The sequence below is a fragment of the Stomoxys calcitrans genome, chromosome 5 (genome assembly GCF_963082655.1).
Source record: "Stomoxys calcitrans chromosome 5, idStoCalc2.1, whole genome shotgun sequence".
Taxonomy (NCBI): Eukaryota; Metazoa; Arthropoda; class Insecta; order Diptera; family Muscidae; genus Stomoxys; species Stomoxys calcitrans.
In genome coordinates this window covers 6,913,763-6,940,038 of record NC_081556.1, presented here as the reverse complement: position 1 = coordinate 6,940,038, position 26,276 = coordinate 6,913,763, and the positions used below count along the sequence as shown (strand labels likewise).

The window sequence follows — 26,276 nt, the reverse complement described above, 5'->3', positions numbered from 1 at the left end:
AAATTCAAAAAGAAAGTTAACATCAGTACGCGTTATGAAATCGGCACATCTCAAACAAAACTCCTTACCTGATTGTTGATCAAATTACCCGCAGCAATGGGGGCCAGCAGACCCGCCAAATTGGCTGAGCAATTTGTTATGGCCATAAGGAAGCCAGCAAAACGTGGAGTCAAATCCAAGTGATTGATTTTGAAACCGGAATATATGCCACCATTCAGGCCCACGCCGATAGTTAGAATAGCCAGGGTGAGTACACGATCACATCCAGTGTAGGATGCAGCTATCAAGGCCAAACCAGGACCATATTGACCTTTAAATCAATACACCATAAATAAAAACCAAAACCATTCTGTATGACGACTGCCTTTTACATACCTATGGAATTCATGACTTTTCTTGTTTGTGTATGATTGAAACGCTTGGAGGAGATCATCCAATCTGCCACCACTGAAATGCTCATCGAAAATATCCACATAGCCAAATAGGGTAATGAGGACAACAAACCATTTGATTTCAAAGAAAATCTCAAAACCTGTTTCATGTAGGTGGGCAATTCGGTCATCAAAGTTTCATAGCCATAGTTATGACCCATGTGGGCAAACAAAATGGCATAGAAAGGCAGACATTTGAATATGGCCTTGAAGGGAATGGGAGGACTCTACAAAAATAAAACAAAATTTAATTAAATTTCGCTTTTTGTAATGTTTTAATTCTTGAACAAACCTTAATTTCTGTTGTGCCCCACAGTGAGGTGTTGATATATTTCTTTTCACGCTCATCAATGGTGGGATGTGCTGAGGGATCTTCGTATACCCAAATAATGAAAGCAATCGACCAAAGTGTACCCACAGTGCCGAAAACATAGAAAATTGAGGGCCAGCCTCCATCGAAACCATATTCAGCCAACAGGCCAGACAAGGGCATAGATATAATAGTGCCAAACTGAGCGCCTGCATAAACCGCCGCACCCATACGCGAGCGTTCATTGGGTGGTATCCATTTGGCTAACAATGCATGGGTACAGGGCACAATGGGTCCTTCGCCTAGACCTTGAATGAATCGTACTATACACAAACCCCAAACACCACCCTCGCGAGCAGCCACGGGCACAAGGAAAGCAAAAACAGAATTGACCAGCATACCATAGCCAAGGAAATTTAGAGCGCCATATTTTTTGGCCAACATGCCAAAGGGAATCTGAAATGGATATAAAAAAGATTTAGTATTATAGATATTAATACTCTATTGGGGACAAATTACCTGTGTTATGACATAGCCATAGAAAAAGGAAGACAAAATATAACCTTGCAGGGCAGAGTTCCAAGCAAATTCACCATCTTGACCATGATCCTAAAGAATAAAAAATTATGTTTAAATTGGGAAACGAGGAAGAAGAAAGAGTATGATAAGGATATGATACTGTTATGAAATTTTATAGAATAAAATTGTTATTCGGAGAAAATGTGAAAGTGCCCATAAAACGTGTACAGTTTGTCTGAGCTTTGTAGGTTGGAAGGAAGGTTGTAAAAACGTTAAGTCGTATTACTTACAACTTCTGTGTAATTTGAGTCCGGACATTCATCATCCATAACATCATCATGTCCATCATTGATGGCTGTGTGATTGACCATAGCCACAATGGCCACAGACATATTCGTTCGCATAACATATGCATTGGCCATACCCAGGAAGAGCATGAAGGTGACAAAGAAGCGGGTTTGGAAAAAACCTGAAAATATATAATGCAAAAAAGAAAAAAACGTTAAAAATTTAATATAATAAATTAAAATTTAATAAAATAAAATCAGATAATAGAATATGAGGTTAGTATCAAAATAAAAGCTTCCTAAATAAGGTCTAGACTAGTGACAGCTTAGGTGAGGCTACCGTGGCGCAGGTTAACAGGTCCGCATATGATGGCATAAGCTTATACCCCTGATAATGCTGGCGACATTTGAAAAAATGGTATGGCACCCATGCAAAAGCTTCTCCCTAAAGGGGTGTCGTACTGCGACTCACCGTTCGGACTTGGCTATAAAAAGAAGGTCACTTATCATAGAGCTTAAACTTGAAACGAACAGCACTCATTGATATGTGAAAAGTTTGCCCTATGTTTCTTAAACGAATGTTTCGCGGCAGTTTAAAACCAGACTCATTTAGAGTGTTGTCCATTGCGTAGAAGCAATGCAAAGCCCGTGCTGTTGATCAGTTCTTGGCTGATACTGGGTCGGCATTGTAAAGTAGACCTAAGATTGCAGCGGACATAAGTTTGTCTCAGTTAATAGCTAGGTCTCGCTCTGTTGGGCAACTATCATTCCGAGTAGATGTTTTTATGAGCTGTTGTTTTAAAAGTTTCATAATTCCTTCAATCGACATGAGTACTATGGCTATATGGATTTTTGATTTTTATCTTTTGCAAATGCAATCTTGTATCAACATAACTAAAAACGTTATCTTGACATTTGTTCCCTTATTTTGAGAGACCAAAATGTTCTCTTTGTCTTAATGCTCTCTGTAGTTTAAACTACCGGTTTTTGAGTTTAAGAATTTTTTAATAGTGCCTGCCAATCATTGTATAGCGTGTGAACAAAGTAAATTTTTAATAAATAATTTCTTGAAACAGTTTCGCTGGATTAGCTCTAAAACGAGGTACATTCATCATATTAACCTAACAATTGCTGCTTCATTTTACCTTATATTTGTATATGTACCGTTATTTTTGAATAGTGTTTGGTAAAGTAGAATGAGGACTTAATACAAAATAGTTATCGATATGTTTTCTTGTTGACGTAATTGAAATCGAATGTAATATTTCATTCACAGACAAGTTTTATTTGTCCATAAGTTAACGAATCTGTCAAATAAAACATTCTTTATTATACTTGTCGATCAATAGACGGCAATAGATAAATTATATATAGATAAAGAATTTGAACTTCGCACAAAGACAGGTTGGTGGCAATTGTGCTGTAATTTAGATTTTTTTTTTAATATTTCGGCAGAGCTGCTAACGAACAGACCTATTAATTGCGATTTTTAAAATTTTTGTTTGCACTTCATAATTGGTGGAAATTCATTCGATTTTATGATGTTATTGGTTTGGCATTAAAAAAGAATGCATTATTTTTTATTACTAATAGGTGTATATTAAGGTGGGGCATAAACAATTTTATGTTATAAATATTGTTTTTGTTAATAAATTAATAAATTTACCTCTACCTAAAGTCAATGGAAATGCAAAACATGCTTAATGCAGAGTTTATATGGCACATCTGATGCTTGGTCATTGTAATAGTATTGGTGAAATCAAAGGTGTATGCGTCACATTTACACAAAACCATCAGTCATGTCTGAAAAATCAAAATCATTTGATTTTTTTGATTAATGGCGTCTATCGATTACCGTTTACAAAAAAATGTGTAATCATTAATTGACGGATATTGAAAAACACATTCTGTGCCAAATAAAGTTATAAAATAAGTAGTAAATTATGAAAAATAAAATAAAATCGAAGAAAAAATAATCGATGTACCGTTTTTGGCAAAAGCTGTAATCAACACGTACACACAATGAGTACGATCATGATGTGCCGTCTAAAAGGGCCATTAAGTATTAATCCATAAGGATTTGTATTATCTATCAGAACTTTATAGAGAAAACGGATATGGCCAAATATTATCGATTTCCTTGAAAAATAAGGAATTGCAGCACTTTGTCACCTACATCTAGATAAGATGAAGGATCATTTTATAGAGTAGCAGTGACAATTATGATTCACTTTCTAGGAAACATATAAATTCCCATAAAGATAATACCATGCAAACAAAGCCACTCTAATAAAGCCATATCAACACGTGAAGTCATGTGTTCTGATTTCATTCCCGCATAGCATGACTACATCATCTTCGCCTAAAGTCTGCTGCTGGCAGGTACTAAAATTTCATTCATGGCATTTTAACACTTGTTTAACAAAACAAATAAATTGTTTGCGTATCTATTTTTATGGTTAAAATTTCATAAACATTTAGATAAAAAATAGTGCGGTTATACACATAGCTCAAACAAAACTTAAAATGAATTGGCAATTATATTAAATTATAATAAAAAAAACACAAATATTTTGTGAAATACTTTTTTTATAAATAAGACATTTTAAAGGTTTTCAATGAAATATTTAAATTGATTTTCTATGGTTAATATGCTTGAATTTGGAAATAAGGGTATTATTATTACTATGAATAACCTTTATAAAACTGTTTGTAGTTTTATAAGAGGTTTTATGACTACTTTATTTGCCAGAATTAAATAAAATTACACAAATAATATTCTTGTGATTAAGCCAAAATGCACTTAGCAATAAGCAACTTATTATGAAAAACAAAAAAGTTATAATAAAACAATAAAGTGTTCCCTACCATAGAAACATTCATATAGTATTCGTATGTAAAATTAATGGTGTCTGTTGCAATTTTGTGATTTTAAAACTGATATTTATTAGTCACTTTTGCCATTACAATAATCTATCGTCAAGTTGCCAAGAAAATTGTTTAACGTCACATTTTATTGTGTTTTTTTTTGTAGCAGTGACATATAAAATAAGGTAAATTTTTTTCCGCTTATCAACGCATGTGAAGAGAATTATAATTCTACTTTATTTCAAACCACGTGGTCCCCTGTAGTGCATAGATTGATATGGGGTTGGAAATCGGGATTTGATTCTAGGCGAGAACAGGAATAAATCAAATTATGCATCAGTTTTGAATATTAGAGGGTTTTTATAGACTATTTCAAGTTTGTACCATAGGAGGAAAGAGAAAGGAGGAAAGAGAAACTTTTCAGCTAACCTCTCTTTCCTACAAAACTGAACATTCCCTCAAGCAAACATAACTAGCATACTATAAACCGTTATGCCCCCGAATGACAAAAAAGGGGGAGAGTTCACTAACTTAATATGTTTACTCTCAAATGTTTAGTAAATATGTTTTTCTTCAGGTTTGTTCTAAACACAGGTGTGTTGAGGACAATTTGTTGTGTGACGTGAATAAAAGCCAAAACTAATTCCTTGCGGTGAAAATGAAAATTTTAGAAAAACCTTCATTCACGTGATGATACCAAAATGTCTTAAGGGGTAAAAGGGGAAATGAAACTCAGATCACACCCGATTGTCCACAGATGACGTTAATGTATTTTCTCTAGAATTTATTTAGAATTATTAGCATATAAGTGGTAGACAGCATGCTAATTTACGAGTATAGGTTTGATTAGTGAGAAAGGGCATCAATCTAAAGATCATAGTTATGATGGGTAGTTCTGGTTACATGGAAATGGTTGAGGTGCTAACACTTTCATGATTGTATGTTTATATGGAGGTAATTTTAATGTTAAATCTAAAGCTTAAGCAAACGATTTTGTATAGATATGTGGACTTGTTGCCGTGTAGGAAAAGAAGTAAGTGAAATAAGATTGAATGGTTGGGGTGAGGTAAGAGATTGTTCATAGTAGTGGTTGATGACGAAAGTTGATGCTGTGATTTGGTTTTGAGATTGGCCTCAGAGAAGGGATTTTTTATTATTGTCTTAACACCTTTCATGGTGTATTAAATCGAGGTGAGTTTATTGATTAATATCCGTCTAATGGGGAGTATACGTGAAATATCATGATCGTAGGTACTAAATACAGGTTTTTCCAAAAACTTTTTTCTTTCTTTATTTTCACCAATACTATTACAATGACCACGTATAATGATGTGTCATGAAAACGCCCCAAAAAGTGTAGATGGGTACCAACACACATCCGTATGCCTACGGACAAACGAACAGAATTACAGGTACAGTGTAAATAACTTCGTATGGCTTGGTTCGGTTGACGGATTAATGTAATATCAAAAAGCTACTTTATTTAGTTGAGTATTCTTGTTTTACAGCCCCTTATTAAAAAAAAAAACACAAAATTTGTTCTCTTCAACTGTGTTAGTGTGCCTATCATTGGTCTGAAGGGAATGAAATTATGGCTAAATGATACTTGAATATTAAAAGGGGATAAATTTTAAATTCAAATATTTCAAAGATTTTTATAAATTATAATATTAACTTTTTTATTTTTTAAATTTGCAATTTTTCATAATTAAGCTCCAATTTCCGTTTTATATTTTTATAAAAAGTATATAATATACGCAGTTATTAGCAAAAGAAGTCTACATTTGCATTTCTGTTTTAACTTAATAACATTAAAACAACAATATTGCGAAATTTCAGAATATAAGCAAAAAAAAAGACTTTGATTGCCACTTTAGTTGTATCATAATTTTCTGCCAGTTAAACACAATTGTCACTTTTGTTTTTATTTAACTTTGAAACTGATAATTGTATATGTAAGCAAATATGTCATATACAGGGTGGCTGATGAAAGCCGCTACCAAAAAAAAATGTAATAACTTTTTTTCTATTTAATAATAATAATTTAATAATTAATTTAATTAATTAATTAATTAATTTAATTAATAATAATTTAATAATTAATTTAATAATTTAATTTAACATGAATAAAAGAAAAATGTATTCCATACACCGAAAAAAAAATGTAGCAATATTCATCATTGTAGCAATATTCATCAGCCACCCTGTAGAACACGTGTGTTGCCTGAATACGAATACTTGAAATGCTTGTAATTTGATGCAAATATTTATCAAGAGGTGAACAACAAAAACAAATACAATATGCCACTTACTAGAACTAGCTGGTTTCTCAGAGGAAATTTCTCAATAATTGTAGTAAAATAAGCAATAAATTATGAAGACTTTCAATAAATGCTCTATATCATTGACTTCCGGTGTAGCGGCGAAAAAAGATGTTATTGCGTCTTTATTGTGGAAAAGTTTAGAAATGATAAAAATTAGTTGAATTTCATCTACATGTTTAGCCAATGTCTTTATTCCCAAGGAATATGGATCACTTTTTGCATTTTTTCTTTTATTTCTTCGATTGATCGTGACTATTTGTATTATTCACTTAGCTACCATGTGATTTTATTGCACAAAATACATACAAATACAGCTGAAAATAAGAATGAATGATTTAAATGCATATGCAATAACTACATATATCATGGGTAGAATGCATAAAATGACAAAGTTTGTTTATGAAAAATTTAAAATTTTTCCCCTTTATTTGTATTAGAAATGCAAAAGATATGGCTAATGTTTTTAGTTTCATTTCTAATGTAAGATTTCTAATTTTATAAATTTTTCATAATTTCTGCTTTTGCTTTATTTTTTTGCCCCTAATCAGAGAGGCAAAGTATTCGATAACAGCTGATTGTTGCTTGGTGGTTTATAAGCAAAGCTTGCTTCTTTATCTAGAGATAAGTTGGTGATACGTATCTATCTCTCTCTCTCTCTAGACTTATAACTCAAACTCTTTGACATAAGCGGCTCATAGGCAACAGAGAAATGTTTACGTTATTGAAGTTTACCTTTAGCAGAGTGCGCTTTCGGCTTTAAAAAGGAGCTTCCTTATCATTGAGCTTAAAACTTGAATCGGATAGAACTCTTTACTATGTGAAAAGTTTTCTCCCTGTTGCCTAATGGAATATTCGTGGAAAAAGTTTTTGTTGTAAAGGCTGCAATTTTTTGTTTATGTTATATTTTATGTTTAGAGTTGTCAATTAACGGATTTGTTTTATCCCTTATTTTGCAATATAGAAATTACATCAACAGTTACTGAAATAATCGATTGGCAAAATAACGGTTTGTGCATAACACAGGGATGTTTACATTTAGTAAAATTATTTCAAACCTCCATAACACCGTTGTATATTGAGGATCATATTTTGGTGAGTCAATAGCCGCAGTTTGCTGCTTATGTTAGGGTTTATCATAGACAGTAAATGAATAGTCAGTGTACAACACACTGCTACAACAACAGTAAATAAATAGTAGATAAACCATCGAGTCTTTTAAGAGAGAGAGAGAGAGAGAGAGAAATAAACGAAGAAAATTAAGAGAAGAGAGAATTTCAAGATAACTGTGTATGAACAACGAATATGATTTAACTTGTTTGTGGAATTTTTTTTGCTTTTAAACTTTAAGTAAGTTTTTGAAAACACTTTTGTACTTTCTTGTTAGGTTCTTTTTGTTAATTTAGTTGTGTTTTTCTAAAGTTTTTTAAGTTCCTCCAATTCCTTTTCTCCTTTCTTAGGCGACTCTTTAAAATGAAAAAAACCTCAAATCGTTGTCGTTCGTGAACCAGCTGTTGAACTTTTTTCTTCGTCTCTTGAGGTAAAAATAGGATTCTTTCATATAAGGTACTCGTTCAAAGGCAACGCAGGTAATTATCGTTTAACATTTAACGTTATTTCTGTATGTTAATTATTTCAAATTAATTATTACCTTTGTTTTATTTGATATTTATTTTTATCTATTATTATTAATTTTATTTGTTATTTATAAAAAAATATTTTGGAACCATATATTTTTCTCATTTTCAGGTTTTTTTTTTTTTTTTTTGCTGTTGAGGCGTTTGTTTCTCTTTCAAGACGAGCTCAATGATCGGTATGTGAATGAATGTGGTATTTGAATCATAGAGGCGTGTTTGCAATAAAAACGATAAAAATGCAACATACGAACGCAGAAAAAAATAACTCTTAGGAAAAACCAACTACAAAATATTGTGTGTGAAACTTTAAATTCTCAACGAATTTTAGCATTGAATCGAAGACATTATTTGTTGAAGTACTTAAGGAAGTCTCTACAAGAGACTTGACAAACAAAATTATTGAAGTTTTGTTGACTTTCAACAAATTCTTTCGTTGAGGTAGGCGTACTACCATGTAGAGCACAAAACTTCCATGCCATTCATGACTTGCAAACCCAGGTTCGAGTCCCCCAGTCGGCCAAGACTACCAAACCTGAGATCATGAGTTCAATACTCTGTGGCACCAAAATTATTAAAATTTGTTTTTAAGGGTAATAGAGTATGACAGAGGAAAACCCGAGAGCAGCAGTAAAACGAACGAGACAAAGCAGCGTGAGCCGAACGAGACAAAGCAGCGTGAGCCGAACAAAGAAAACAAAAACACCAACACCCGAAGCAGAGCATATGCATTGGCTGGTTAGATAGTTTTTTGCTTTCAACAACAAATTTGTACTTTGGGTCGTTGAGATTCAATATAATTTGTTGCAAGAAAATTAACAAATTTCATAGTTGTTTTTTCGGCCAAAGTTATTGTTTTTTAAAATTATTTTTATCTGTGTACGACTCTTGAAGACATCACACCTAATATGGTTCAAAAATCTTCTAACCACACCAACCACCAAAGATAGTGGTTGGTGTGTGTTGCGATCTCTGGCATTTTCCATTTGCAAAGAAAATCTACGATCATTGAGCTCGTCTTAAAAGAGAAACAAACGAAAATGTTACAAATATTTTTTTCTATTTAAAAACAAACATTTTTAGTTCAAATTAAAGTAAATAATAACTGTAAACTTGTTTAATTTCCCTAGTGCAAAGGCTAGGCCAACGTGCATTCGTATATATTTTAGCATTATAAAAAGCGAAAAGCACGTGTAAAGTAATAACACACCGACTATTTATATAAAAATAAGAGAATGGAAAATGATGTTTCGTAGATTATTAAAAAAATACTTAAGCACCTACTTTTCGGCTTGGTTTCCTCAAAGATCTCATTAAAACTGTTTTGATCCCAGACAAGGACGTGACCGTTACGCTCACGATTTTGTGTTTGTTGGCGTGGCACTGTCATTTTGTGTTGTTGTGTTTTTTTTTTTCTTCGACAAAAATTTATCAGATTGCTTTACGCTTAACTTATGTTTAAACACTTAAATTAGATTTTTCTAATGAAAATTTTCTTAGTATTTGTTGCAATTGTTGGATTTTCCCAGATCACAGATATTTAGATCTTTTTTTGTTTTGCAACACTTTTCCGAGATTTTGTGGGTTTTGTGTCACAAATATGTTTAACACTTTTTACGCACACGTTTAAACCATTTCATGTTCTACCGTAGGTTTGTAAATATTTTCAACATTTCCGTAATCCGTGTTTTCTTTTAGGTTAATTTCTCATTAAATTCTTAATTTGAATGATCTTTGGCGTTTGACTTGTACTCAACTATCACTATCGTCGCGTCAAAAGGTTTTCATTCAACTGATTTAATTAAATGCGCAAGAATTTCGTAAATGCTGCTGAGTGTGTTTTTCCTCTATATTCTGCCGCTATTTGGCTGAGATTCCTGACGGTATGTCTGCTGCTGCTGCTGCTCTCTTTTCTTTTGAAAAAGGGGTTTCGTTTTCGTGAATAATTGTGTATGTTTTGGTGTTCGCCGTTGTAAATTGAGTATTACGGAAATGCTTTTGCTTTTTTTTTCTTATATATTTTTTAAATTATTTTGTGTGCTTGAATGCAGCTAACCAAAGCAAAAATTCAAAAAAGAAAAGTCTAAGGCATTGCTTTTTGGTAGAATAGTTTTTTTTATATGTTTTTGGCGCGCTTTCTGACGTTCAACTGTTCAACTGACACTTGCCTATCTATCTGTTATGGCAAACTTTTATCGTTTCAACAATTTTCTTTGCATTCTCCGCATCGTGTAGGTACCAAAGCCCTTGTTTATATGTATTTGTGTCATCTTTTTCTGTCTTACGCCAACAGTTTTTTTATGGGATAGACAGGGGTTGTTGTGTTTACTTCTAGATAGGATTGTTGCTATTGTTATAGCAAAGCAGAGCTTTTACTGTTATTTTATTTCATTGTAATGAGAGTATGGCTAGGGATTTATATTTCCTCTCTCGTTGTCAAAGACATTCAAATGTTGGTTATTGTCAGTTTTTGGAGTTACTTAAGAAAAACTTTAACAAGATCAGTCTTCTGCATTGAGAGAAAGAGAGTAAAAAAGAGAGAGTCTTAGGCAGAACCCTAAGACATTCCCTCGTCTTAGGGTTCTGCCCACTTTAAGCATGTAATATGATGCCCAACGCAGTCTAAACAGTGTATTTGAAAAATTAGTCGTTACACTCTAAAAAATTAGGCACATCATACAGACATTTTGACTTGTATCAAAAAATATATGTTGCCACTATAATATTTTATGTTCATTTATTATAATGATAATTTTTCTTCTTTTTTTTGAAGTCTGAGATCAATAAATAAGAAATATATGTATTTTTTGAGCAGTATATTTCATGTTTTATAGGCAATTTAATGCAATGAAATAAAAAGTTTTTTATTCATGTGAAAATTAATTATTTATTTTTATTAAAAGACGCTTAAAAGAAAGGGCAACTTTAAAATTGGTTTGTGGAGTTAGTAACAACTTTAATTGGATTTTTGAGCGTATCATAAATTTAAATTGCAAAATTGTTAATCAATAATACAAATTCCGTTATAGGACCGATTTCAGCAAATTTATGATTTGAATGCCTTAATCGAACATAGTTTTTTTTTCTGTAGTTTAATTATAAAGCAAATATAATATTATCTTTTCCACAATTCGAGGGTTTTTTGGATCAATGACTTTTTTAACTGCATATTTTAATTGAATTATTTTTTATTGTATTGTTTTTTTAACATTAATTAGGAGCTTTAAATATATTTGGATTTCTTGGCAATTAGAATTATTTTAAGCACATGGTGTAGTATGATTGTTCAAAATGACCATCAACCATACGTCACTATAGTGATGCATTAAAAGTATCTAAGGTGTAGTATGTAGGTGTAGTATGTGTAATTTTTGTTTGATAATGGGTAATTAATATTAATTATACGCACAAATGTACTTCACAAAAAAGGATAGAAAATGATTGGGAAAAACCAAACTTTCAATATAACGAAAATTAAAATCGCATTTTATTTTCAGAAATTTAAATATCGATTATTAACGGAGGCTTTACCAAATCTGTTACTATTTTTATGGGACAACTTATATTTCATAAAAATGTTAATTCAAAAAATTTTTTATGCAAACATTCATTAAATTTTTAGCGATTTTTTTTTAATTTTAAACTTTTTCCAAGTATTTCATAGATTTTATGAACTGACCTATAATAACCCCTTTGCATTAATTTTTGCTCAATATGTATGTATATATACATACATGTATGGGTCTCATATAAAGAAATGGAAAATATATGCCTCACAGGAAAAACATAAAACATCCCACTCATCATATTTATTGATTGAAAATTCATTTGTTTTCGCATTTATGTGTTTCAAAACAAGCCAGGAAAAGCTCCATGGGGCTTTTTGGTTGCCCCAACCTTCATGCAGGTGCCAATTTAAATCATGTGTTCCCTCAATAAATTATAGAAAACAAAAAAAAAATGCAAAAAATTGATTTTATTCGAATATACATTTGCTGTGATGCCATTTTGCTATATCAAACAAATTTGCCAGAAACGGAAATAATTTTTCCCACTGGGAGGGGTATTGATCAGAATGAACGATGGATAACTTAATTGCTTAATGGCCAATGCAAGAGATATTTTTATTTTAGTTTCATCATATCGTTATAATTGAACATGTTTATAAAAATAAATCATGGCTCATCGAAAGTAAATTTGTGTTTGTTCTCATTTGTCTAATAAAATAGAAAAAAGACTTATTTTTCAAAAAAAAAAAGCTATGTACAGTTTTTGGCAATAGTTCATTACACAAATTGATTGTGATTTCTGTAACAACGAACTAAAAGAGAATAGAATAAAATGGGTGATTATAATTGAGCAAATAAATGTATGATGATGATTGGATGAAAGTGTGGGTGGACAAGCAATTGTCTAGACAAAAAAAAAACAAACCCGTTCGCTAGTTGTGAAATGAGAAAAAAAATGCATTATGCACATAAAGAAAAAATGCTAAGGGTTTCCATCAATATTTCATTGGGGAACTGAGGGGAAAGTTTAGCTATATCAATGAGTGCAACAACTTGTTAATTTAAACCATTAATATCTTTATTGATTGTAGGCATAAAAATATGAAGATGAAGTTAAATAAAGCTGATATTACACGGTCAGACATATGCTATATGTGCTGTCACTTTTTTTTATTTATAAGACTTTTGTTATGTTCATCAAATACGAATATAGAGCGTGCTCTAATCAGCATGTATTCTCAAATGTATTGTACGGTCATGTGTCTACCAGTGCTGCCACTCGAGAAAATTGATTTCTACCAAAATTTAAGAAAAATCCTACCGAACCTGACCAAAACCTACCAAATGTTCTGCAAGCCAAAAATGCGATATATGTTTTTATACCCGCCACCGAAGAGTTGGCCATTTTGGCACTCCATTTGCAAGACATCAAATTATACATCGTCGTTATATAAGCGTATGAGGGCGTATACTGCCTTTATCTTGATGATTGAAGCAGTGAGACCCCTCGTAACAGTATTTGGCTACTCGACATCCATGATTTTATTCTTCACTCTTAACGACAAGAAGTAAAATAATTTTGAATTATCCTCGGCGATTTTTTCAGTAAATAACTTGGTCCTACCAACCTACCAAGAGAATAAAAACATACCAATTTTGGGAACCTACCAAAAACGGAAACTCTGGTATCTACATGTATGTTCGATGAAATAATAGCCCGATTTAATCGAAAAAGTTGCATATTTATTCAAAATCCATTTGCCATATTAAATTTTTCGTACGTATCATACCATGTGTATAACTATAACTTTTAGAATTGCTATTGTTGTTGACCTATTCAGACTTTCTTGAAGAAGGTCCCAAAAAGATCTCCCTTTTAAGGTTACTTACTCTTGCCTACCTCTTTTCCCTCTCTCTGTTTAGTTATCTGCCTCTAGATTACCATTTTCCCTCTCTTATTTTTATCTTTCTCTCGTTCTCTTTCTGTTTATTTAGAGTTTTTGGCTATTTCACAATGTAACGATCTCACAGTCATTTACTGTTGCCGTTATTAAAACAATATTTGTCAGATCATCAAATTGGCGTTTAAACGGTGCAAAAATTCCCCCTTTTATTAGTTTGTCACTAACTTTCGCACTTATAAATCAGCCCGCAACGTACGTTAACATTTTTTTCTAGTGTCGTACTATGAATAATTAGCTTTTTTGCGCTTTCAAATTAGAACTGTTTTATTTTCATTCAGACATGGCTACACAAACAAACAAATGCAAGTGACTGACACCATAACACCTCACACTGTTGCTGCCAGATCAAATACATTCAATGAATGTTAATAAAAATGTAGAGAATACTCAGGCATGTCTGTGTGTGTCTTGCGATACTTCTGTCGGCTCACGTGTATCTCGGCTGATAGAGAACAAAAACAAAAACACCAATAAATGTGATACAATTTCTATTTAAATGCTAGCAACGCATAGCCCATTCACATGTTTCAGTGTTGTTGGGTGTGGAAAGCTATGATGAGATAAGAAACGAGCTGGTTCTGTGCAAAATGATTATGCAGATATTATAGAAAAGATTTGCAGAGATAAGCAGAGTTAGACTAGCATAATATTCACATGTGCTATCTTTAGTAAATGTCTTACAACAAATCGCAAACTGTGTTTCTTATTTCAATACTAAGCACGTAGGGTTGTCATTTGGTTGGTGATACTCTCATTTTCATTTAACGTTAGTCAAATTTCAATTTATTAACGTTAATTTAAACTTTCTAACCATGAATTGAAATATTAATCAAACCCTTGTAAAACTAGAAGAAATAAGTCCACATTGTTGTTAGCACTGTTCATGTAAAGATATACGTCTACTACCACGCCACTGCTGTACATTTTTTTTAAAGTTTGTGTGTATTAACAAATGCAAAACTCGTGACAGTCTCATTTATAAGCAAAAAAGTTTAATGACAATTTATTTTATTGCTATGCACTCTCAGCAACGTAATCTCTTTCCGATCTTTTGAAATAGTTGGAATTTTGAAATTTGCTAGCAGTGATGAGGTAAGCAAATGAGACAATTTACAACTTAAAAAAAACGAAAGCATGTGATAAAGAACGTTAGGAATGAACATTTATTTAACAAATAATAAAAAAAGACAATTTCGATGGCGATTTTTTTACGAAATTTTTAAGAAAGAAAGAGATAGTCATTCTTATTTTGTATTATTTTAAATATAAAAAGCCATTGTGTTTTATTCTAAAATAAACTGTTTTCATTGCTTATGGTTTTAGTTTTCCTTTCTTAGGAAAATTCTCCTACTAATGCTTTTAATTTTTTTATTTAACTCACATCTTTACACTAACCTTGAACAGCCTCTTGCATTTTTCAACTGACATTATGACATCTTCGAGTCACATCTGCAGTTTTAGATTCAGAAATTAATTTGATCTTTGTAACATTCTACACACCTTTGCATACATTTTTCCACACAGGCAGCCTATGCGGTGTAGTGTACATAGATAAATTATATATAGATAAAGAATTTGAACTTCGCACATAGACTGGTTGGTAGCGCTTGTGAATATAGATAAATGAGTATTATCTAAGAACATGCCACAAGCAGAATTCCGTTCTCAATGGCATGCAGTTTACATTTTCTAAATATGCATTATTTCCTTTCCCACGAAGGAAACTATGGCGTAATGCACATATATAGGGGTTTCGGCATTGGTAGCAATATGAACATCTTTCTTTCTTTTCTTTTTGCTGTAAATTTGATTTTTTAAATTTTTTCGGCAGAGCTACTTGCTTTGAAAAAAATCCAATAATTACCGACACCTATAAGCTTGACATTTGCTGTAAAATTTTGAGAGCACAAAAAATTCTCTGTTATTTCAATCCTCTTTCTAGTGTATGTGCATGACTCGGCATAGAATCATTTCATTACCTCACATGTTGCCAACCTAAGCAAAAGTAATTAACAATTGCCATTTGCCAATAATAAGATAGTCTACAATAAGAGTTGTAAGTTTTTCTTGGAATGTTAGCTAACACCAAAGGTGTTATTCGTAACAAATATCAATTAAATGCTCCAGTTAGTCATTTGCTTTTGATTTTAAGAACAAAACATGAGGGGGACTTTAACCCTATACGTTTTATAAATGTTGAATGGCCATAACTCTCTCTATCTCACACACTCTCTTCGCCTAATAGTGCAAGTTCTATCAATTACAATAACGGAATGCTTTCAACTGCTATCGAATTACATTTGATTAGTAATCTGTTGTATGAAGTATCAGTTGATGAAATAGAAAACCAATTAAACAGATAACAATTAATAAAATTGTGACAAAAATTATTATAGTATGGCAGTAAAACATTACAAAAACCAAATTAAAATTGAATAATTATATTGTAGAGGGAAAAATAAATTAAATACACTAATTAGTCGAATGCTTTTGATTTCATTAATAAGCAAATGGCGGACATTAACCCCAACCACCATTCACTCTCTTTTCTTCATTTAGAGAGAGTTAAATCAATTGCAATAACGAATTGCTTTCTACTGCAAACGATCTTCGTATGTTTAATAAGTTGATACACTGTTGCTTTATCCGTCGATGAAACAGATTTCAGACTAATTGACAAGGCAAAAAAAAAACATGTTGAAAGAAGAAACAAGTAAAAGCTTCCTAAGTTCGGCCGGGCCGAATCTTGAGCACCCACCACCATGGATTCTAATAAAATATGGGAGCTATATCTAGTTATAGTTATAGACTTGGCGCAGTTGTTGAGAGTTATAACAGAACACCATATAAAAAATTTTAGCCAAATCGGATAAAAATCGCAGCTTGTAAGGGCTCAAGAAGTCAAATCGGGAGATCGGTTTATATGGGAGCTATATCATCTTCTTGACCGCTTTAAACCGTACTTGGTTTCAACCAAATCGGATAAAATCTGTGGTTTCTATGGGCTCAAGAAGTCAAAACGGGAGATCGGTTTATATGGAAACTATATCAGGTTACACATCGATTTGGACAGTACTTGGCACAGTTGTTGGAAGTCATAACAGAACACCATGTACAAAATTTCAGCCAAATCGGAAAAATTGCGGCTTCTAGTGGCTCAAGAAGTCAAGATCCAAGATCGGTTTATATGACACCTATATCATGTTATAGAATAATTTGAACCAAACTTTTAACAATTATTGGACGTCAACAAAACACCTCATGCAAAATATCAGCCAAATCGGATAGAACTGCGCCCTCTAGAGGCTCAAGAAGTCAAGATCCCACATCGGTTTATATGGCAGCTATATCAAAACATGGACCGATATGGCCCATTTACAACCCCAATCGACCTACACTAATAAGAAGTAATTGTGCAAAATTTCAAGCAGCTATCTTTACTCCTTCGAAGGTAGGCGTGCTTTCGACAGACAACATGACGATTAAGATTACATATACTTTATGTTTCTTAAAATAATATATATAAAAAATTAAAAAAAATATCAAATAATATTTATATTTATTATATTTAAATTGAAATTAATATAAGGCACTTCAAAAAAAATTAAATCAAAAGAAAATTAATTTAGTCGGTGATATTAATTATAAAATAAAACCAAACGAAATAAAATTTCACTGAATTGACACTGGAAACACCCACAATACAGTTAAAATACAGTTACTGCCCTTCCATACCACTACACACATCAGTGTACAACACACTGCTTCAAAAACAACACAAGACTACACACATACCCATCGCGGTGTAGGTGTGCAAAGTATAAGCTTTATTTAGAGCTTTTTATATTGTAACTGTTATTTAGCTGGTTTACAAAGAAATCCAATTCACTGTTACTTACAAAAGGAAAAAGTTTTAGTACAATGGCTTTATATTAAATTAAAAAAATAACAATAAGTATAGCATATCTTAGGGAGCTTTACATTTGCAAATGTGTCTTTCAATTTTTATTATTTAAGGGATTTGCAAAATATGTATTGTATGTAGGTATATCTGTATATTATTCTTTTAAATGTTTACATTTCGACATGAAATAATTTTTGTTTTATTATATTCTAAAATTATTTGTTGATTTTTCTACGAAATTGATATCTTTCTTTGACATTGAATTAGATGTTTGAAAACACAAAACATGTGCGGAACTTGCATAAGACATTTTGAGCAATGCATTTTGCAATATTTGAATTTTGACATAAACATTTTATTTTTATGATGGCTAGAGTAATGGGTATGCCTTGTAGAATAATGGTTTTACATATACTCGTATTCTAGGCACAAATGCAAGCAAGTCTATATATTGTACATTAGAGTGTCTTGGAAATGCAGGGAAAACTTAATTTACAATAAAAGTATATGAACTTACGGCCGTATTCACAAAACTTTACGAAGCCTTACAATAAGTTTATTTTACAGTTCTATAAAGGAATTCTGTCAAAAAAGCCTATTTCAAATTTACATTAAGTTTTGTAAATAACGGTGTAAAAATTCAGTTTATATTGTTTTCTTGAAGACAACTATCAAACATCAATTCTTGACTTGATGTAGCCACATGAAAATGTGGCTGCAACAACAACATCAATTCTTGACTCTTAAAGTTCCCTAGCAAAAAAATACTTTTTGAGTCTTTACTCAATTTTGGCAACTTTGGTTTTAATAAAAAGAGCATGTACAACAAATAAATTTTCAATTGGATGATCCTGTCCAACGCAAGCCATCATTATACCGTTATACAAATGTCAAAATACAACATTGCGTTCGTAGCATTCGCAATCGATGACATATTTTACTTTCATTCATGGCACGTAGAATACTAAATGAGAATCGAAAAAACTTTAACGATAATAACAAATGTTTGTTTCAACATTTTTCCCCCATACACTTGTTACACGCTTGAATTAACAATTATACATAGTGATGCATTGAGATGAATTTCCGCTTAATTTAATTTATTTCTATTATTGTTGTTGTTGTCGTGTTTCAGCAAAATGAAAAACGAAAAAAATATCAACAACAAAGACAATTAATTGGTTTAGAAGTGAATGCGCTATCATTGTGAGAGATGGGGATGACTCAATACTTTTGTGTTAAATGAACTATATCTAGAGGTGAGTTTAATGAAATTTTTGTTTTACACAACAACAACAATAACGGTGAAAATATTTTCCAATGTTCATTAGCTTTTTGGATATTTGAAAAAATGAAAGGAAAAATAAAATTTAGGAAATTTTAGAGGAACTGAATTTTCATGAAAAATAACATCAAAATTAAATTTTTAAATAGTTTTTAATTTTTTTTTTTTGAAATTTATTTTTAACGATTTTTTTATTTTACTTTAATTAAAAATTTCAGCGAATTAAAGTTTTCATCGTCCATGATGGCATGGGGTGGATTATAATCCGCACTTCAACTTTTACTTAACCACCGTACTTGATCTTCCTTTTCTTCTTCTATCAAAATTGAGTGCAGACTTCGACGCTTTTCTTAGCCTTCGCCGCTAGCTGTTTTTTGACTCTGATTTCAGATTCCTTTCTTTTATAATAAGGCAAGTTTATAAAAAAAGACATGTTTTAATTCAATGACTTAGATCTTAGTAAAAAAATATATATATGCCCTATATATTGTCCATTGCATTGTCCATCACGCCATAAAATAATTTTACACTGAGTGTGTCATCAACAACGAATGCTGACAATTATGAAGTTTTAAAGCTGTGTTTACTTTAGTCTGTCACATTTTTAGGCGGAACAATGTAAGCTCAATTAACAATTGATATAGTAAACACATATTGAAAATTGTCATATGTGCTAGTATTTACACATTATAGAAAAGCCCTTGTTCTAGAAAGAAAGAACCGGTGAGTAAGAGAGGGTAATAGGGTTCCAAAGAGAGAGAGAGAGAGAAAAAGAAAAATAAATCCCCTTAGCAAATTAAAAGAAAGTCATTTACTACACTATGACAAAGTAATAGTTGGTGCTGTGGGTATTTCAAAGTCAATATAACATAGCTCTAAAATGTGTCATTTTTGTTTTGTAAAATCAAAGATGACTATGCCATTAATAATTGAACAGAATAATTCAATAGTTATTTTACATTCATTCACACTAACACATTTACTTTAATTTTCATTATTATTAGGTTATAATTAAAGGAAATTAACTATACTTCAATAATTAGGCGAAAATTTGTCTTAAGAGTTTGCAACTAAGTGCTTGTTATCAGAATCCTCACTTTATAAGAATAAACTATGTGATTTATATTTCTGGTTGACCTTGTAAGCATTTCCAATCGGTTTCAATGTCTTTTGGCAACGCCACACAACACTACATCGATACAGGGAGTGAGAGAGAGAGAGTTGAAGAGAGGAAAGAAAAAAATTCATTATTGCCTCTAGCTAGACACACTTAGTTTGTCAGCACGTGCCAAAAACCTGACTTGGCCGCACAAACTCTGTTTGGTTGTTAGTAATTATGCTGAACTTGTAACTAAATTAAATGTGCAATAAACTAAGGCGACAGTGACACTGCGAATGGCAACAACGGTTAAAATTACTAAATGTACATATATATGCACATGCATACATACGTGTATATGCAAATACTAATGCGTAAGCACATGTAAGTGCAAGAGCAAACATGCTTTTGGCGCCACAATTTAGCTCAAAGACGTCAGGTAGTTTGACAAACATTGAACACATGTCAAACACATGTTTGGAAAATGTGTGCAATGGAATTTTTTGTAGCAAAGTTTACTATCTATAAAGAAGAAGCAATCAAATAAGCTTCCGTTAATTATGTTCTAATGAAAAACAAGTAAAATTGTGGTAAGTTCGGCCGGGCCGTAGCTTGGGAACCCAACTCCATGGATTCTGCTAAAAATTTCCACAAATGAATTAAGTTGAAGGGAATATGTGTACTTTACCTACCAAATTTCTGCCAAATCAGAAAAAAATTTGAGCTTCCAGGGACCGTAGAAGACTAATCAGAAGATGGGTTTATATGGAAGCTATATCAGATTATTGGCCAATTTAGACAACACTTACCATGCATGTTGGAAGTCATAACAGAATACTTTAAGCAAAATTTCAGCAAAATCGGATAACAATTGTGGCTTCCAGGGGCTCAAGGTGTCGAATTTGGAGTTCGGTTTATATGACAGCTATATCAGGTCATACACTGATTTTTATGACTTGATGTTGGAAGTCAAGCAAAACACTCCGTCCAAAATTTCAGCCAAATCGGATACCCATTGCGGCGTTAAATTGGCATTGTTAATTGGGTGATCGGTTTAGATGGGAGCTATATGCAAGTTTGAACTGATATGGCCCATTTGCCATCCCTAATGGCCTACATCAACCACAAGTATCTGTGCAAAATTTCAAACTGATTTCTTTATTGGTTCGACCGCTATCATGATTTCGACAGACGGACGGACACGGCTAGATATTGTATTGATAAATTAAGGCTGGTCCAATATTCGCTTTTCGCGATATTTTTCGCTGATTAGTTTTGTTAGATAATAGATTTTAATCAGAAAGACTTGCTGATTTCATTCAGTAGGACATTCCTTCATTACTTATGGCAAAATTTTAATGAAATTATTATGTTATAATTGTTTTTTTCGTAATGTTTTAAAAAAAGTAATCGTGAAAAAACGAGTAAAGATCTTAAGAACTTTGTGCAGATCGGATAATTTTTTTTTTATTGCGGCCTTATAAGTGTAAATAATTAAGGAAATTTGGCATATGTATATGTTTAGATGAGTAACTAAACAATGCGTACCACATTTTATGCAGATGGGTCGAAATTTGTTGTTACTACGGTCATTTAAGTAGAAATCCAGTGATACATATTTATGGGAGCTATATCTAAATCGAAAACGATTTTTACCAAAATCAATAGAGTTCGTCCTTGGGCCAAAAAAGTGACATGTGCAAAATTTCCTGATGAAAATACGACCTGCACTATGATTACGAGAATAAATGGACTCACTAAATCGAATCAGAAAGTGATTCTGAGTCTATCAGTAAACTTATCAATGGGTCTAGCTCTTCTCCTTGTTAGCGTTGCAAACAAATGCACAAACTTATAATACCCTGTGCCACAGTGGTGGTGTAGGGTATAAAAAACGTGACAAAAGTCTAAGAAAAAACTGCAAGTCTAAATCTGTAGGCTCGATTTTCACCGTAGACGTATGAACTTTTTGCTCAGTACAATCCCAAGAATCAGAAACGCGAAGAGCCCCTTAAGATGTTCAAATCGCCCCACCCTAGTGTACATCCACCCAAACAGCTACTGCTGCTGTAAAACTGTTTTGGGACAAAATTTCTTCTAAGCTATTTTGGTCGATCTGTATTCACAGATATCTCCATAAAATAAAAAAAAAAAATAAAATAAAATGAGGTATAAGTTTAGCAGAGAAATCTCTTCATCTCCTTTATTATCTGTAAGATTATAATTCCCTTCTTTTTTAATTCAATAACGGCAGGGGCGTTAATTTAAAAAGGAGTTCAATCTATAATCACAGCCACCAGTTGAAAACGAATTTATTTCCTGAAAGGTACAATGACCTTATTAAATAAGTTAATAATGAAACGATTCAATAAACTTATTTTATTTGTAAACAAGCTGCTATGACCAGTATGTTTGTTAAGTCGTAATACCTGCAAGGTAAAGGGAATTTTTTTCCAAAAGCTTTACTATATACGATTTATATTTTATATGCAAAACAATTATAAACATTTCTTTCCTAATATATTAAATTAGGACAAAATGATACGCATCTAAATAAAATGTTTTTCCCCTTTCTTGAACAAAAAAAAAGTTGATTATTATTGTTGCTTAGCCAAAAATCAGCTTGGGCTTTGTATTTATAGAATGTTTACTTTCAATTAATATGCATTTATTTACAAAATAAATATTCAGTTTGCCCCATACGTTGTCCAATTTGCTGTTGTCCAAAGCCAAAGACACAAGGTATCTGTTTTGCCGGCAACCGGTTTTGGGTAAGGTGTTATATTTCGTATGTGGCTAAATGCATAACGTTAAAACGAAATTCCCATGAAATATGTTAAAATAAACAATCGATTTGGAGAAGAATCGTAGCTCAAAAAGGGTATAGAAATCAAGACAAGAGCATTAGTCATCATATGCGTTTCAAACACCAAAAAAGGTCATAGTGATATTTTGCCACAAAAACGAAGAAAACAAAACAATAATAAAAATAAAAACAAACAATTAAAAGCCCAAAAGTGCAAATTTTCTGGGTTTTAGCGAAAAATAAATAAACAAATATTAATAATAACTTGAAAAAAATAAACACTTGGTTCCATTTGGGACTTTTAGCACAATTAACTCAAGCACACCTTAAACCTTTGCCAAAAAATATGTCCAAAAATATCCCGATTAAAATCGTTTTAGCATTTTTTTTCTTCTTTTTTGTCAACAAAGTTAAACATTTTTCAATATTTATTTTTTCATGTGGTTTCCGGCATTTAAACTTGTAATCCAATAGTTTTTGAAGTAAGAAAACCAAACATTTATGGTGGTATGAATAAAGAAAAGGGTATATTATGTATGTTGGCTGATCGCTTGGCTTAACCTAATTCAGTGAATCCTGACTTTACCATATACCATACTATAAACTTTGGGTATACTTCCAGGATTTACTAATAGAAGGTTAGGTCACTTGCGAAAACATAAAGTGGAAAGGCCCCATGAACACCATTAAGGATGTCAAATCTGCCGATTGAACATGTCATCAAAGAGTAGAAAACGTAAACAAAGAAGGAATGTAAAAAGAGAACAAATTGACATCCTCAATGGTAAGTTCTACCAAAAATTAAAAACATTGTATGTCGGCTGGTCGCTTGGCTTAACCTTATTCAGTGAATCCTGGCATACTTTAAACATAGGCCATATTCTTTTTTAATAATCTTATGGCAACGAGAAAGGTCCCAAAAGTAGTAAAATAAAAAAATAAATAAATGGTTAAAAGAAATCTACAAAGTGTTTTAGGATGACCGTCGAATGAAAGTTAGTGAGCTAACTAAGGTCACAGGCATTTCAAAAAGTCCTGCACATCGCATATTGGTGGAAAATTTAATAATGATTTAGCTCTTTTGGATTATTTTTTATTACTATCTTTATACTTTTAATATAAGCTATATGATATGTTTTACTCTCTCAAACGTCAAATTATCATGCGTTACTTATGCTATACTCTCTCTCACTCTCAATTATTGAATATTTTCACATTAATCCTTAAGCCCAATACTGACATAGACTCTTCGCCCAAACAATTATCAAAACGAGTTCAGCATCTCTTCTTAGGCAAGAAAAGGATAAAAAAAAGACTTGCTCTGCTATTAGAGCGATATCAAGATATGGTCCGATTCGAACCACAATTAAATTATATGTTGGAGACCTGTGTAAAATTTCAGGCAATTTGAATATGAATTGCGCCCTTTGACTGGGGGCTCAAGAAGTAAAATAGAGAGATCGGTTTATATGAGAGCTGTATCAGGCTATAGAACAATTCAGACCATAAAAAATGAAAATCAGACCAAACAAATGTATGTTGATGGTCATGAGAGGATTCGTCGCACAAAATTCAGACAAATCGGATAATAATTGCGACCTCTAGATGCTCAAGAAGTCAAGATCCCAGATCGGTTTATATGGCAGCTATATGAGGTTATAGACTAATTTGAACCATATTTGGCACAGTTGTTTGAAATCATGACAAAACACGTCATGCAAAATATCATCCAAATCGGATAAGAATTGCGCGCTCTAATGGCTCAAGAAGTCAAGATTCAAAATGGATTTATATGGCAGCTATATCAGGTTATGGACCGATTTGAACCATACTTAGCATAGTTGTTGGAAATCACAGCGAAACACGTCGTAAAAAATTTCAGCCAAATCGGATAGGAATTGTGTCTTCTATAAGCTCAAGATGTCAAGACCCCAGTCCGGTTTATATGACAGCTATATCAGGTTATGGATCGATTAAAACCATACTTAGCACAGTTGTTGGAAATCATAACCAAACACGTCGTGTAAAATTTGAGGTAATTCGGATAAGAATTGCGCCCTCTAGTGGCTCAAGAATTTAAGACTCGAGATCGGTTTATATGGCAGCTATATCAACATGAACCGATTTGGCTCTTTTACAATCCCAACCGACCTACACTAATAAAAATATTTTTGCAAAATTTCCAGCGGCTAGCTTTACTCCTTCGAAAGTAAGCGTGCTTTTGACGGGCAGACGGTCGGATATGGCTAGATCGACATAAAATGTCATGACGATCAAGAATATATATACTTTATGGGGTCTCAGACGAATATTTCGAGTAGTTACAAACAGAATGACGAAATTAGTATACCGCCATCCTATGGTGGAGGGTATAAAAAATGGTGACGAAGAAAATCCGAACACATTCCGTAGAAGTGATACGGTACTGAGTTCTATCAGAAAAATTGTAGCGACATGCCGCTGCGTCAGCATAATTTTTTTTGAAAGTTCACCAGAGTTCCGATATTACACAACTCTCTCCCTCTCAAGGGCATGCCACCTAGAGAGTTCACCATAGAATATGTGGTCTTATATTTTCTACACTCACGCACCCTAGCACCGTTAGTTTAATTTTGTTATGTCATATGTTTTAGACATTGTTGTGATGCTTACATTTTAGATAGCTAATCTATTCATATATTAGACAATGAGTTTTTTTTGGAAATCTAAATGATTTCTTGGAATAATTCAAGTTTTGTCATATTCTTTTTTAAATAAATATATATTTAAATGGGAATGTGCATTTATTATCTTCAAACTGGTTACAGTCAAAATTTGTTTTAATTCTATTTCTATGAAGATGTTTTTTTGTTCATTCCTTTTTGATAAAGTTCATTTACCCTATTTACGAAGCAAACAAAAAACCTGCAAAAAATTGTTCGCAATACGAATTTAGATAATTTAAATAGTTCTTGGAAATATCTCTGACACTTAACAAACGCTAATAAGTTATTGCAAAATATAAATTAGTTGCACTAAAGCCAAAACAACTTTATTTAAACGACAACATTCCAAGTCCATAGTTTAAATAAATACAACAAAGTAATCTAATTTTATACTGATTTGCGAGCTCATTATTCATTCGAAAAGTAGAGAACAAAAAAAAAACATTTTTATAACTTCTTCCTAAAAATGTTATATATGGCTTTGCTTAAAAGGCATATCAACAACATTTTGCTTTTAAATTTGGCTTAACGGTCATATGGCTGTTGAATAACAACGATGTGCTTTTGTGCTTTGATGTGATGTGTGCAGTCTTAAAGCGGCAGTGAAGGAAGCAACGTTCTATGATTTATTTCA

General features: G+C 32.2%; 1 protein-coding gene across 2 annotated transcripts in view; it reads right to left on the bottom strand.

The window, feature by feature from the left end:
- The window catches only part of LOC106095088 (putative inorganic phosphate cotransporter), a 35,657-nt gene that overhangs the window by 989 nt on the left and 8,392 nt on the right, over positions 1–26,276 (bottom strand). Inside the window, exons 1-6 of one of the 2 annotated variants that reach the window (XM_013262337.2) lie at positions 9,655–10,155; positions 1,551–1,729; positions 1,261–1,350; positions 724–1,197; positions 376–658; positions 69–310 (exon numbers count right to left, since the gene is read on the bottom strand). In XM_013262337.2, coding sequence (XP_013117791.1) covers positions 69–310; positions 376–658; positions 724–1,197; positions 1,261–1,350; positions 1,551–1,729; positions 9,655–9,760 — 1,374 coding nt within the window. In that variant the 5' untranslated portion in view covers positions 9,761–10,155. Of the gene's footprint in view, positions 1–68; positions 311–375; positions 659–723; positions 1,198–1,260; positions 1,351–1,550; positions 1,730–9,654; positions 10,156–26,276 lie in introns of those variants that run through there. The other variant, XM_013262345.2, reaches the window with a different exon arrangement.